Source organism: Solanum verrucosum, unplaced genomic scaffold (assembly GCF_900185275.1).
Source record: "Solanum verrucosum unplaced genomic scaffold, falcon-dt-bn FXZP01000115.1, whole genome shotgun sequence".
NCBI lineage: Eukaryota > Viridiplantae > Streptophyta > Magnoliopsida > Solanales > Solanaceae > Solanum > Solanum verrucosum.
The window spans coordinates 2,281,425-2,297,601 of NW_026020680.1; the positions used below are offsets into that span (position 1 = coordinate 2,281,425).

The 16,177-nt window shown below is 37.6% G+C and overlaps 1 protein-coding gene across 6 annotated transcripts in view; it reads left to right on the forward strand.

Annotated features, from left to right (window-relative positions):
• LOC125812155 (bifunctional 3-dehydroquinate dehydratase/shikimate dehydrogenase, chloroplastic) overlaps positions 1-15,563 on the forward strand; it is a 35,349-nt gene extending 19,786 nt beyond the window's left edge. For all 6 annotated transcript variants that reach the window (XM_049491640.1, XM_049491642.1, XM_049491644.1 and 3 more), the window contains 7 exons: positions 8,975-9,321; positions 9,658-9,721; positions 9,857-9,962; positions 10,045-10,182; positions 10,320-10,468; positions 14,879-15,041; positions 15,130-15,563. In XM_049491640.1, the coding sequence (XP_049347597.1) occupies positions 8,975-9,321; positions 9,658-9,721; positions 9,857-9,962; positions 10,045-10,182; positions 10,320-10,468; positions 14,879-15,041; positions 15,130-15,170 (1,008 nt within the window). In that variant the 3' untranslated portion in view covers positions 15,171-15,563. The remainder of the gene's footprint in view (positions 1-8,974; positions 9,322-9,657; positions 9,722-9,856; positions 9,963-10,044; positions 10,183-10,319; positions 10,469-14,878; positions 15,042-15,129) is intronic.
• The last annotated feature ends 614 nt before the right edge of the window (positions 15,564-16,177 follow it).

Below are 16,177 nucleotides of genomic sequence, written 5' to 3' on the forward strand. Positions count from 1 at the left end.
TCTTGAAATTCTGCACATTGTTCTTCTTGCCCTCAAAACATCTTTGATTCCTTTCTTTCCACACTGTGGGACAATCCTCCATCTCTCCTCCTTAATTGTAGTATTGCCAATATTGATCCAACAATTTAGGAGTTATGCTATGTTTCTTGGTTTCACCCAAGTGATCTTTCTAAGGCTGCTGAATATTCTCCATAATTGATCTGTCCATTTGCAATGCAAAAAAAGATGGTTGACTGTCTCTTCCTGTTCCTCACACAAATAGCATCTTGAGCATAGTTGGAACTTCCTCTTCTTTATATTCTCTTGTGTCAGCACTGCTTCCTTTGCTAGTAACCATGTGAAACAATTTACCTTATATGGGATTTTAGGTCTCCATATCATCCGCCATGGCCATAGCTCCATCCTATCATTTGAATTTGATTGATTAAGATCTTTGTAAGCTGACTTGACACTGAAGACCCCTTTGCTCCCAATCTTCCACACAACCTTGTCTTCTTCCCTAGTCAAATTGCTAAATTGTGCCATTGTATCATGGAAGGCCACTATGTTCCCCATCTCCCAATCATTTAGATTCCTCCTAAGATGTAAGTGTTGAAGAAGAAGGAAGCTGACGATTGGAACATGTCAAAAGAACAAGTCCAACGAAGCTAACTGACGTGTCTGCAGCAAGTGTTGATGAAAAAGGAAGTTGACGATTGGAACAGGTCAAACGAAGCTGACTGACAAGTTTACAACACTGCTATAGAATTAGAATTACACTAGGATTAGACTACTTATATTAATTAGGATTATATTACGACTAGAATTATATTATGATTAGGATTATATTACGACTAGGATTAGATTATTTATAATTGCATTATTATTATTATTATTATAGTAGTAATAGGTATTGTAGTAGGACTCTTAAGTATAGTTAACTTAGGACTCTACAATTCTCCCTACATAAGGAGGTTGTAACTCAACATTATTTTCTTCAATACAATCCTTGATTTCTCTAATCCTAGACGTAAGATTTCTACATGGTATCAGAGCATAAAAGCTCTTTCGCTCTCTGAGTATTGATCACCAAAAAAAAAAAAAAAACCACACGTTAAAATTGCTATGACCCATTCTACCAATACTAGGTCAACCTCCTCACTTCACCAACTCATTGTCGCTTGCTCCATTAAATCTAAGCCAACAAACTACACACAAATATCCCAATTGATTCACGTGATGAAACAAACATATCTCATCACAGAGAATGAACCAAGTAAAAACAGTTGTTCCACTGGACAAACTGCTGGGAAAGTTGTAGAGATCGAGAAGGATGCAAAAAATAGTGACACCATTGCTGATTGGAAAGAGAAAGAAGTGTTACTAAAGAGTTGGATCTCAAGCACCTTGACCGAAAAAAGCATACACCTAATTGTGGGCTGCTCAACTGCTAAGGAGATGTAGGAATGCTTGAAAAAAGCTTATATTCAAGCAACAAAAGTAATTTATTTTGTTAGAGGTTTAGGTCTCAAATACAAGACCTTTGTCATATTAGGTAAGGCACCATATTCCACTCTTAATCGATTTGTTTATGCTCTCACGAGTTTTGATATAAGGGAAGATGAAGAAGAGGTGCCACAACAAAACCACAACATGGTATTATCTGCTCAAAAAGGCAGGAAAAGAGGAAACAACAACATTAACTCCAGTGAAACAGGTTTCAAGCCTGCTGGACAGGGAACATGTTCTAAGAACAGTCAATATGGACCAGGTTCTTTGAACAATAAAAGTTCTCAAAGTGAAAATAAGGAGAGGAATAATATTGAGTCATGTCAAATCTGTGGTAGGAATAATCATACTGCTCTTAAGTGTTTTTACTGGTGGAACTACTCGTATCAATTTGTAGATGAACTATCACAAGCAACGACTAGACATCACATTCATATCGAAGCATTGACAAAACAAGTTTTTACTGGGTATTCAAAGTTTTTTTTTCTGCGTATTCGAATCAAGCTAGGAGTAACCGTTCCTCTAGTACTCACTAGCTTGAGGGGAAGTGTTGAAGAAGAAGGAAGCTGACGATTGGAACATGTCAAAGGAACATGTCCAACGAAGCTAACTGACGTGTCTGCAGCAAGTGCTGATGAAGAAGGAAGTTGACGATTGGAACAGGTCAAACGAAGCTGACTGACAAGTTTACAGCACTGCTGTAGAATTAGAATTACACTAGGATTAGACTACTTATATTAATTAGGATTATATTACGACTAGAATTATATTATGATTAGGATTATATTACGACTAGGATTAGATTATTTATAATTGCATTATTATTATTATTATTATAGTAGTAATAGGTATTGTAGTAGGACTCTTAAGTATAGTTAACTTAGGACTCTACAATTCTCCCTATATAAGGAGGTTGTAACTCAACATTATTTTCTTCAATACAATCCTTGATTTCTCTAATCCTAAACGTAAGATTTCTACAGTAAGTTCCACCCCTGTCCTGTCCACATTTCAGCCACAGTTGCATTTTGTTGAAGGCTTAGTGTATATAAGTCTGGGAATAATTGTTTCAGGGTTCTTTGGGCTATCCATCTGTCCTCCCAAAATGACACCTTCATTCCATTACCCACCTGGAATCTGATTCTTGAAAGGAACAGAGGCCAAAGATTTCTTATTGATCTCCAGATACAACATCCATATGGTGTAGTTACCATCTTTGTCATCCACCTATTCTCCATTTCATATTTTGCCCTGATCACCTCTCTCCATAGCATATTCTCTCCTGTCATAAACTTCCAAAGCCATTTTAGCATTAGGCTTTTGTTTTGTTTCTTCATGTTCCTGATTCCTAGTCCCCCCTCTTTCTTATTTTTTATGACCTCTTCCCATTTGACTAGATGAAACTTCTTTTTATCTTCATTTCCCTGCCAGAAAAAACTTCTTCTCAAAGCATCTATCCTCTGTATGACATTGTCTGGTGCTGGGAACACAGACATCATATAAGCAGGTATTGCATCTAGCACACTATTAACCATGGTTAATCTACCTCCCCTAGACAGATATTGGCTCTTCCAGTTGGTAAGCTTCTTTTCGCATTTTTCTATCACTCCATTCCAGATCCCTATTGATTTGCTCTTTCCCCCAATGGCATACCTAGGTATATGGTTGGTAGTTCCCCTACCCTACCACCCAAAACCCCTGCCAGACTCTCCACCTGAGCCACTTCATTTATGGGATAAATGAAACTCTTCCCCCAATTGATATGTAATCCAGAGACTGCTTCAAAGATGATGAATATTACTCTTAGGATCAACATTTGCTCTGTCATTGCTTCCCAAAAAATAGGGTATCATCTGCATATTGCAGATGTGTAATCTCCAAGCCATTTTGTGCACTGCTGTCCACCCTAAAGCCCCTTACCCAACCCTTCCTCTTTGCTGTGTGAATTAGGTTACTCAAACCTTCCATTGCTAAGATGAATAAAAAGGGTGACAGGGGGTCACCTTGTCTCAGTCCCCTTTGGGATGAAAAGAAACCACTAGGAGTTCTATTAACTAAAATAGAAAACTTGACTGTGCTTATGCAAAATTTCACCCATCTAATCCATTTGGCTCCAAAACCCATCCTTTGCATCATAAGCAGTAAGAAATTCCAGTTTAAATGATCATAGGCCTTCTGTATATCAAGCTTGCATAGAATTCCAGGGCACTTGCTTCTCTGTCTAGACTCAACACATTCATTTGCAATCAACACTGCATCCATTATTTGTCTACCTTTTATGAATGCCATTTGTTGGCTGTCTACAAGCCTGTGTAGCACCTTCTTTAACCTTTCTGCCAGCAGTTTAGCAATGATCTTGTAAACTCCACCTATTAGACTAATAGGTCTAAAATCTATCAGTTCCTCAGCTCCCACTTTCTTAGGAATTAAAGCCACAAAGGTGGAATTAATACTCTTCTCAAACCTCTCTGCCTTATGAAACTGCTGCACTGTAGCTACCAGATCAGGTTTAATGATGTCCCAACATTGGCTGAAGAAAGCCATGGAGTAACCATCTGGCCCTGGTGCTTTGTCCCCTGCACATGCTTTTATGCTCTCTAGAATTTCCTGCTGCTCAAAAGGTGCCAAGAGTAATTTGTTTTCTTCTTCATGAATCATAGGACAGTTTCTCATCTCCAGGTAGGGTCTCCATTGTTCTGGCTCAGAGTATAGTTCCTCATAATAAGTTACTATCTCCTTCTGTATCTCCTCTAGTTCAGTCAAGTTTTCTCCTCTCACTTTCAGCTTTGAGATTGTATTCATTCTCCTGTGTGCATTTGCAGTTCTGTGGAAGAAATTAGTGTTTCTATCCCCTGCTGCCACACTGCCCTAGATCTTTGCCTCCAAGCTATTTCCTCCCTTTTAGCTATGTCTTCAAACTCACTGATTAATGCTGTTTTAGAGGTTATCTCTTCTGGCCTCAAGGTTCTGTTCTCCTGTATCTCCTCTAATTCAGCTAGCTGTTTCAAGACATTTTGGTTTTGTGTTCCCAAGTTCCCTTGTGCAGTTTTGCTCCATTCTTTCAGCTTTTCTTTTAGTGCTTTGAGCTTTGCAACCAAGACATAGTCAGGTTTCCCTATAAAACTGAAGGAGTTCCACCATCCTTAAATTTTGTCATTGAAACCCTCGATGTCCAACCACCAGTTCTCAAATTTAAAGTATGACTTTGTGTTTTCCCAAGCACCGCATTGTAACATTATGAGAGAGTGATCTGATGTCACTCTGTGAAGTATGTGCTGCCTGATATTTCTAAAATTTGCTTCCCACTCTTCCGAGAACAAAATTCTGTCAAGTCTTGCTGCTGTTGTATGCCTGTCTCCTTTCTTCCAGGTGTATTTTCCCCCAGATAATTCAGGATCAGCTAACTCCATGTCTTCTATGAAATCTGAGAAATCTGTCATTCCTTTGCTGATTCTGTTGCAATTTTTCTTCTCCGATGGGTACCTCACAGTGTTGAAATCCCACATAGGACCCAAGGTCCTGCAATTAACCCCCTGGCAGCACCAATTTCCCACCAAGTCTCTTCCCTTTCTACTCTTATCATTTGGAGCATAGACACCTGTGAGGTGCCAGCTGAAATTTTGACATATCCCTGTGAAGCTACAGGTGACAGAGTACATCCCTACACTGCTAATTTCTCCTTCCCACTCCCTTTTGTCCCACATAATAACGATGCCAACCCTGGTTCCACTGGCTCCTAACTGTGCATAATTCACCCATTTATTCCCCCATACTTCCTTCACAATATTTTCAATCTCCCCTTCCACCTTTGTTTCTTGGAAACAGACTACATCTGCCTTCCAGTTCTTCATAATATTATGGATCACTTCCCTCTTTCTAGCACAGTTCATCCCCCTTATATTCCATGACACTATGTTTAGCTTCATTATTTTTCTATTGCCAGGTATCCCCCTCTACTTCTAGTGCCAAAGCTCATGAACTTTGTAACCAGTTCCAGGCTTTTGAATTCGTTTGCTCCTTTCTTTTTGTTTGTTGTGACTTCTCCCTTGCCCCCTTGTTCCCTTGCTTGTTATTATCAATTTTCATAAAGAGCTCCTCTGCTTTCTCCTCACATCCTCTAAAATCTACCCCAAATTCAGTGCTCAATTTGGGTATGTGTTGCTTAATCCAAAGTGGAGAACTTTTTGAATTAAAATTGTCTTCTAATGGCAGCTGAATCATCAGCGGTACAGCATCCTCTGTGATCTCCGTATTACTATCATTCTGCCCATTCAGTTGTGATATAGCCATTATTTGTTTTTCCATGTTTGTAGCTTTCGCCACGGTGACTGTGTTCTCCCCCTCCTCCTGTATTGTCTCCTCTTGTTCGCGAGGCATGAAATTTCTCTCCTCCACCTCCAGGTTGTCCAGATTTTTGAATCTATTCTGCGTCTTTGTTTGAGAAAGATTTGCCATTATTTCAACACTTACTAAGTCTAGTCTTTGGGCTTCTTGACTGCTTTCTTTTTGTTTAAACCTTGTTGTGCCTAAAGCTTTTTTTGGGCCCTGATTTTTTCTCTCGCTTATTTGGCCTGCTACTGCATGAAGTTGCCCTTTCCCTTTCCAGCTGCGGTCACGTGCCTGGTCACGTGACTCCCAATTCAAAAGTTCTCCAGCTGTCGATGTGCCCACGTGCTGTGGTGTATAAACTGTTGGTTTCTCCATCGTACTAGGTCTTGAAACTTCTTTACCCAGCGGTTCTCTATCTTCATTCTCTCTCCTCGTCTCCACTTTTCTGACCGTCACCGGTACCTCACACCAGATCGGAACTTTGTAGGTGTAGCCGTCGCTGGAAATCTTCGCCTCCCTCGGAACCTTTTCCCCGTCACCCTTCACTTTTATACGAGCCCAGTTAAGGTGATTTTTGATCTTTGTTTCTTCCTCTGTTTCAATAAATCCGCCGCATTGGTCGCCAATTTGTTTGAAGACACTCGATGACCATAAGCTCAAAGGTAATCCCATGACTCTTATCCAGACCCAATCTCTTTTTACTTCATCTGGCCAGCATCCAGTGGTTGGCTTCCACCAGTACAAGCTTAGGTTCATCTTCTTCCATACCCATACCCCCGACATGACATGTTCTGCTGCTACTCTTGATGGGAATTCAAACAGAAATTGGCTGTCATTCATGGCAAAAACATTGACTCCTATGGCTGACTTCCAAGTGTTGCAGGCCCATCTTCTTACGTCGTTTAAAGCTGGGGTCTCCTGTAGTGTGTCCTGGAATCTTCCAACGATGCATCTATTGAGAAGATCTGTTTCTGCCAGCGGTGCTCCGCTTGTGACTTGGGGATGATGACTTTACTCATGAATCTCTGCTTTTTTATTGGAGCCTCTTTGGTGTGCTTTTTCCCTGTGGTTGGAGTAGTCTCCATTTCTGCTTTTATTGATTTTTCTGCAATCTCCATGTTGTGCTTGAGATCACTCCTCACTTTTCTGACCCGGAGGTTATGCTGATGTTTCAGTCTTTCTCTTGTTCTTTTCATATGTCTTGTTGTTATGTTCCTTGTCCCATCTTGTACTTTTAGCTCTGGGCGGGGGTGGTAGCTCCATGATTTGTTCATCTGTAATGTCATTTGGTTCAACATTCATATGCAAAATTTCATTATCTGCTAGTTGACTGAACATGTTGGATTCTTGTTGTGTCCTGATTTCAGTGGTCTGTCCCCTAACATTTTCTTCCTTGCCTTTTAGGTTCCTTTGATTTTGTTGTTCTTGACCAGTAGAATTGGCTTCGCCCTTTTCTTTTTTCTACTTGGTGCCAATCATTGTTTTGGATTTTGCTCATGACATGGTTTACCTCTCTCTGTGTTGAAATTTGCTGGTTGTTAATGACAGCTTTATTATTGGCTTGCTCCTTGTCATCCTGTTTTCCTTTGGTAGCTTGTTATGAAAGTATTGATATCTTGCTTCTGTACTTTCTGTTTCCTGAGTTCTTTGTTGATCTTTTGGTGTTTCCACGTGCGCAAATCTGCATTTCTCCTTGGTATGTCCTTGACTCGTGCACTGTAGACAAAAGGGGGGAATGGTCTCGTAATCAATCTTTTGGATGAAGGATTCTAGCTGACTGTCTGAATTCCTTATCTCCACTAGAATTTCTTTGATCAAAGGTTTAGTGAGATCAATTTTGACTCTCAATTTGGCCGTGGTTGGTCTAGTCTTTGATTGCGTAGCTCTGTCCATCACTATTGGGGTGCCAATTGGGCTAACTATTCGGCACAATGCTGCTCATTTGTAGTAGTGCCATGGGAGGTCCGGCAAGTTGATCCAAACTAGGGCAAGAGTTGATTCAAGATTGGGTTTGAATCTTGTGGACCATCTTTGGATTTTCATTCTATGTCCTTCACTCAGTTGAATGAAGTTGTAAGAGACCATGGTATTATTAGGCAGATCCTGCCATATTACTTATACAGAAAGAACAGAGAGAAGAAGAATGAGAGTTATTGATAAGAAGATATTCTGATATTATGAACTGTTGATCATAGAGTACTGCATACATGTGCTTATATACACAACTATTGTAGCTTAGTTCGTTGTAGTAAGTTCTAGACTAATGACCTGTTAATTTACTAACCAACTAGATCTCATAACTAACTTCTTGAACAGAGTAACTGCTGTACTAACAGTTATATAACTAACTGATGACTAACTTCTCTCAACACATGGTGTTATAATCCTCGTTCTCCACATCAATAAACACATGTTTGCTATCTTTTGCTCCAATTTTCACATGCCCTTTGGTAGGAACAATTTTGGCAAAGTTTTCCCTAATTTTGTCAATCTGGGGCCTGCTTTTATCAAATTTGCCTATGATAGTCCATCTGCAGGTATCAGCAAGAATGTTGTGTTCCTCTTTTGTGAACACTACTATTGGTTTGCCATTGATAATTTCACGTCTTCTTGGGTTGAGTTTGATACTTACTTTGTTTGTGGTTTGAGCCCTCGGGTTTAGCGCCTCCGCATATGACGAGAGATCAGTGAATTTGGTTCCCTGTTCGGTGATGGGGTTTTTATCGGTGGTGGTTCTCGCTGTTAAAGGGGGGAAGTTGGTAGTATCTGGTGGGTCTGGGTGTATGCTGGGTGGAGCGCAGGGAAGAGATATGGAGAGACTCATCTGGTCTCTGGTTGAAACTAGCCGTTACCAGTGTGAAAGTTATGTTTGTAATCTGAAAGTAGAATAGAGGGAGGAGAAAGAAGAGAGAAAAGTCTACACATAAAGAAAAAGTTTGACCTTGCTGCCACTATAATATTAGTCATGTGCATGCATGGTTATTTGTTATTAGGATTTGTAATGCTTATTGTATGCTTATAATTTTCCTCCATCTCCCTTGAGTCTCTGGCTTTCTTTTTCTTTCTTTTGAGTTACCTGTGTGAATATGAGTTTGCTTGCATTCTAAGGTACTTCTCATGATGAACATTAATTCATTTCCTGCACTTTGTTAAATAGGTACCAATAATAGCCATGGTCATGGGAGAGAAGGGTTTGATGTCTCGGATACTTTGTCCAAAATTTGGTGGATACCTCACGTTTGGTACTCTTGAAATGGGAAAAGTTTCAGCTCCTGGGCAACCAACAGTCGAAGATCTTCTGAATTTATACAATTTCAGACAGTTGGGACCAGATACCAAAATATTTGGCATTATTGGGAAGCCAGTTAGCCATAGCAAATCACCTTTATTATATAATGAATCTTTCAGATCAGTTGGGTTTAATGGTGTTTTTATGCATTTGCTGGTAGATGATATTGCAAATTTTTTCCGGACTTATTCATCATTAGATTTTGCTGGCTTCAGGTTTGCTCTCAAAGCAGAAACTGTTATTTTATCAGATGTCTCATCAGGGTAGTCATGCCAAATTTCAGTGGCCCACTATCCTCCTTCTCACAGCTTAAAAGTGTCATCTACTTATACATGTGCATACTGCATACTCACAGGGTTGAATTTACTGGGTTTTTCTTTTATGTTTTTCTTTCTGATTTTCTTTTTCTTGATTGAGATCATCCCTGTCGTGTTTTTCCTAATTTTTATCTGTCTTCCATGCCTAGTAAATATAATTCATATGCATGGTATGTTCTATAAGTTCAATTATATGCATGTTAAGAATTAATTATGCAACTCTATGTTGTGCAGCTGCACAATTCCTCACAAAGAAGCCGCTCTTGACTGCTGTGCTGAAATTGATCCTACTGCTAAGGTATTAGCTATATCATGATCTTATAATACTTTCGGCTGTTTCTGTTTGCTTTGTGTTACAGGGATCAGTATTACGAATTGTTTGGATGATTTATCATATCACATGCAATTTCTTGGTTTCTTGACTATCCCGCAGGCAATAGGGGCTGTCAATTGTATTATAAGGCGGCCTGATGGGAAGTTATTTGGTTGCAATACAGACTATATCGGTGCAATCTCCGCCATTGAAGAAGGATTGCAAGGTCAAAGAATCATTTCCCAGTTGCAAACACCGTTTTCTGATTTAGAGCTTAATATTTGAGCTTCATTATTTTTCTTTTACAGGTTCACAACCTAGTATATCTGGGTCACCCTTGGCTGGTAAATTGTTTGTGGTCATTGGTGCTGGTGGCGCTGGAAAGGCGATTGCTTATGGCGCAAAGGAAAAGGGGGCTAGGGTGGTGATTGCTAATCGTACCTATGGTAGTTCAACACTCCATTTTTGAAATTCTGTCTAGCTCATGACCATGAAGTTCTTCACACCATGCCTAGTACTTCTACTCTAGTATTGATTGTCAACTATGTTACTTCATACTGATGTTCTGTCTGATTTCTTGAAGAACGAGCGCGAGAACTTGCTATTGTAGTTGGAGCTGAGGCCTTATCTCTTGACGAGCTTAGCAATTTCCATCCGGAAAATGATATGATTCTTGCAAATACCACCTCCATAGGCATGCAACCAAAGGTTGATGATACACCAATCTCTAAGGTTTGCCGCTTTGCACTCATCTTAGATAAAAAGAACTTGTTATTGAGTCCATATCTTATTAGTTGAACAGCTGCAACTAATGTTGTGTTGAAATGTGACTCTGGTTGTAAAGAGGGTTAAGTGTTGTGTTGAAATGTGAACTTTGTCTTAGAAGAAAATAGTTTTTGATTTGTGTGAAACATGAATTTAGTTAGTTCAGTATTTAGGAGATTAATTAATGTAAGGATACATGATGGCTGAATACATGTATTTGAGAAAAAGAGGGATGAATAGAACTAAACGACGGTTATTTTATTTTATTTTTTTCTTTGAGTCAAGGTCGTCGCACCGGGCTTGCCTAGTGCGGGTTACCTCTCCTGTGTGGTTGCGAGCTATTGCATAGGAGCGGGGGTTTTACCCTATGCACACTCAAAGGGTAGCGGCTACGAGTTTCCCTTGTCATAAAAAAAATAGAACTAAATGACGATACATGCTAGGATAGTCCAACAAAATACCTAGATATAATAGTCATTTTTGATTAGGTTAGAATCATTGGTTGAAGCAAGTAGAGTGAAGTAAAGAACAATCATTTCCTTCACTTGTATTCAAGAAAGAATTTGAGTGATTGAGAGTGCTCCTCTTCCTGAATTTCTAACATTTAGTATCAGTGCTACTTGTCTTGTGGAACCGGTGGAGAATTCAAAATTTTCAAAATAATTAGTCGTCTTTAGAATAAAATGGATATGAGCAAGACTAATTATTATAACTATGAGAATGCCAGTAGGCGGAACTATCAAAATTTTATAACTTAAAAAGGTTTTGAAAGAATTTTATTAGGGAAGGAACCCAACAAGGGTGTCAACCCTAACGAAGCAGTTGCTCATGGAGTTGTTTCACGAAAATGAATCTTGAATAGAGAGGTAGCAGATGATGTTGTTGCAGAAAGATGAATAAGAAAATCCACTCTCATCTATCAAGGAATTGATGAAGAGATGTGGGAGAAAGTGTTTTTTTTTTTGTGAAACCTGAAAAATAAAGATGAGTGACAACTCTGAAGAAAGTGACAATCTAACAACAGTAGCTTTGATGAAAATTTAAAGAAGTGATTCTTGAAGAAGTGGACGCTTCTAAAATACTATCTACTAGTAAAATTGCGCGGGAATTTAATGTCACGGAATTTATAAAATAATACTTAAAACCTATCAGGCATTAAAATTAAAACACTATATTATCTTACATACAATATTACATAGTAACAAACATTAATAATGTAAAGGAAAATGAAAATTATTACATCTTATCATTTATCCTTAATAACATAAGCATAAACTAATGATTGTAAAAAATACATACCAGGATCTGTAACATAAGTAATGGTGTCAGTGAGCCACTCAACAGGAGCAAAGTACACAAATATTTAATTGTGAAGAAGAAAAAGAAGAAGAAGAGGTTCAGAGTTTTCGTTATTTTAAAATGAGAGGAAATCCCTCTATTTATAGAAAACAAATGGTAGTGTGAACAAATGTTTATTGTGCCTTATCAGAAAGGTTACAACTATTTGGAAAAGTTGCAACCCTTCGGAAAGGTCACAACCTTTCATAAAAGTCACAACTTTTCATAAAAGTCGCAACTCTTCATAAAAGTCGCAACTCTTCATAAAAGTCGCAACTTCTCATAGAAGTCGCAACTTTTCATAAAAGTCGCAACTCTTCATTAAAGTCGCAACTCTTCATAAAAGTCACAACTTTTCATAAAAGTCACAACTTTTCATGTAAGGGAAGGCTAGTTTTGGAAATAAATAAATTAACAGGGAATTTTGGTTTGTGGTGGCGCTACGTAGGCGGGCCTAAGGTTCTCCTTTATATATATATATATGATATATGATATATGATTGTTGTAGAACCTAAAAAAGTTTTTACAATAAATGATAATTGAAAAATGAAGAAGAAAAACTCCTCATGCTACTGGGAAATCTCCAAAAAAGAGAGCACCGATTAAGAGGGATGTTCTGATGAAACTGATGACGTGCCTTCTAAAGCACAATCAGTAAAAATGACAATCTCAATCTTAAGAAGGAAATGTTGTCTGAGAAAATGAGGATTTGGGAAGATGAAAACGTGAGGATCTCTGTTTAAGATGGATGAAAACCATCCAAACTCTCAAGAAGAATGCTGATATGCAATCTTGAAAGAGGTGAGGAAGAAAGATTTGAGGAATTGAAGAATATTTTGTGAATTACCTCAATTAGCTTTATACCCAGAATGTGTGTTATCCTTTTAGATATATATCAAAATCAATCGTCTTTATGTTAAAGAACCAGATCTTTTAGACCTTTCATAACCTTAGAAACCCGCCTAGTCAACAAATGAAGTCTCTAATTCCATTCATTTTCAAGATTTCTTCCGGATAAGATCCTTATAATTCCATGAGTGGTTTAAAAAATTTAAATGAAGTTCTGAAATGTGAAAAGAACTTTGGTGATTTGTTCCTTTTCAAGAAAAACAAAATAAAACATATACGATGTACGAGACCAATTCTATCAGAAATGGAACTTCTGGTTAGAAACCAGTAAAAGATCATCGTCTGCTGCTTTCAATCTGAGCTATATCCACTGTTAAGTGCTTATAATACTGCTGCTGACACTGTTAAAATAGGATGTGGTTGGAGGGTTTGATATAAGATCTGGGTTGATATTCGACATTTCAAGAGCTGCTGCCACATGAAATCGTTTCATGTATTTATTTTCTATAAGGCAAGACAAAATGCACTATTTTCAGAATTTTGACTTTTCTGTGAAGTAGAAAGAACTAACTTTAGTGCTGAGGAATCTGGATGCACTATTTTCAGCTAAATAGCTATAAAATGGATAGAACATGTAATAGAGCAGATAATCTGTGGCTAAAACATAAATCTATATTTTGTGCTAGTGAGTTGCAGCCAATGACATAAAACTAAAGTTATGAATATTAGTGTAAAGTTTACACAAGATGTGTTTTTTTCCAGTTGCCAACATATAACTAAATGATTGATTTTCTTTACTCAAAGTGAGAACTGAGTAAAGGGACGAGTGCATGGATTCTTACTTTCTAATCCATCTTAAGGTGGCTGTTTTACAGTTTTGTTGCCTTGGCTATCTCAGGACCGTGAAGACTTTGCAAAGTGTGTTTCTCTATTTAGGTTGCTTATTTGGACTTAATATATATGACCTTGTCTAGTTGATGCCTGATATGGAATAAGAATAAAATTAGTGTCTACTTGTTTTTGGATACATTTGTGATCGGCTCGTTAAACAAATATTTCGAGTGCTAGTGATGTAGCACGGAATAGAAATAGACATAGAAAATAATAGTGCTAAGGATTAGTAGTTGAATAAGTTCAGCTATTGTAATTTTAAACGACGTACCATAAACTTTCTAGACAAACAAAGAACTTGTTACGTACTACACCACAAGTATGACACCATCACTACCATGTTTAGCAAGATCAAAGGATTCAACAATACCAAGAATGTTCAAGCAACTTCAGCCCATATTAAGAGTCTAAGGTTCAGTACTATCTCTAAATAGCTGCAAGAAAACCAAAGCTAGTACAGTAGCAAAAGAAAGCAATTGCATAACTTACATCTCAATGATAACCCCAAAGGCAATCTCCTAAACAGAATCCATTGACTAAAGCATAGACCAAAACTCAATCAGTCACCAGTATCTCCCCAATCCCCATGATTAAGCAACAGAAAGACTACTCGAGGACTATGGTCGAATAACGTCACTCGATGAGCACCGGGCATTCCCAAAACCTTATCCAACTTCACACGCAAACACACCCTGTTAATCAAACTTTATTCACACAGCTCCTTACATCCTCTACTTGTGGAATGCATGTAACTCTGGGAATGAGCTACCTACCTACCTATGTGCCACTCAGGTTTTGGATATAACCCCAATGTTATGATTTTGAAAAGTGAAGCAGATCAAATGAGAAACTAATATTGGTAATATATATTTAAACATGAGCAAGATATATTTCTAGTAATTTGAACTTACTATTAACAGCTATGAGGAGGATGAATGTTATACAAACGTCTACCACATTCTCTGTACACTCTTGAACGTTCCGATACCAATTTGCTTTCCATGAGTTTTTTTTCTTCAGTTTTGTTCTGTTAACTCAATTGCTTTCAGCAATGAACTTCAAAATTTGCCTTCTCAGTGTAAATGAAAATTTTGAGCTATTCGTTCTTTATCTGGGGTCTGCTTTGTCTCTATGAGGTGATAGGTCTAATGTCCACTTACATCACAATTTCCTGAAACCCGTTATTCAAATTGATGTCTATTTTTTCCTCATTTTCCTTGATGCTATTTGTAATGAACAAAACATTGTTTTAAATTTGTGTGACTATATTGAACTTCTCTGACCACTTCTTAATTACAGGAAGCTTTGAAGCACTACTCACTTGTTTTCGATGCTGTTTATACACCCAAAATCACTAGACTCCTGCGAGAAGCTCAAGAGAGTGGAGCAAAAATTGTGACAGGAGTTGAAATGTTTATCGGGCAGGCATATGAGCAATATGAAAGATTTACAGGATTGCCAGGTAAGTTTAAGAAAAGTCTGTTCCTCGATTGTGTGTTCATGGCATAACTGACACTGATTATTCTTTTCTTCTTGTCTCGAAACTCCAGCTCCTAAGGAACTTTTCAAGAATATAATGTCTACATACTGAGAGGATCCCTTTTACTTTTCAATCCGGGCTGCTAATTATTATTCCTCCTAAATCCGACATGATTGTGTTAGAGTTTGCTCTACCACCGTTTGTGCTTCGGAGGAAGTAATTCCGTCCAGGTAAATCGTACTTTTTGTGGAAACAGAGGATGTTCAGACATACCAGTTAATCTATGGCAGGAAAATCCACCATCTTTCTGGCTATGTTAAAAGACTTTTGATTCTTTGACAAGTATTGTATTTTGGGAGGAAATTCATTAAACAGAGATGTATACTGTGCTTCATCATTGTAAAATCATACTTAGAAATTCCTCTTGATTATCATCATTATTATTAAATGTTGTCACATTATTTTATCATACTAAGACAATTTTGAATTGAGTTCAATGACTTTGAGTTGTAAGCATGATGCACTGCCAGTTTGATTTTTAATCAATTCAGGTTACACTTTACTAGACGAATTTTAGGCTGACCTGTCCATTTGTCATGTTTTTGATGGGGGTTTAAAAATGAGTTACTTACCAATATGTATGGGCAACAAAAATTATTTTCAGTAAAATAGCTATATGTATATATATAATGTATCGATATTGTATAAATAGTATATAATAGTGTGTAGATGATGTATAACTATGTATTAACAATGTATATACATCTATATACATTGTTTATACAATATTTATGCATAGCAAACAAAAAAAATTCAATTTCAATCAACTCAAATCTCCTGTAAGTAGTCCCAAAATTTAGATATGAGTCCCTCTCAATGTTTCGAGTCTTTTGATATATTATTCACTCGAAACGATTCACGTTTGCAATTTTATGTAGTAAATGATAATTAGGTTATTTTGAGTAAGAAATTGGCTCAATAGATATGTTGTCTAATTTTTCCTTTTAAAAAATATAATGGAATAAGATAAAAGTAGCAGCATTTGCATTTTGGAGGACATAGTGTCACCTGTAAAACACAATGATAATTGAATTAATTTTTCCAAATTAAATTTTAAG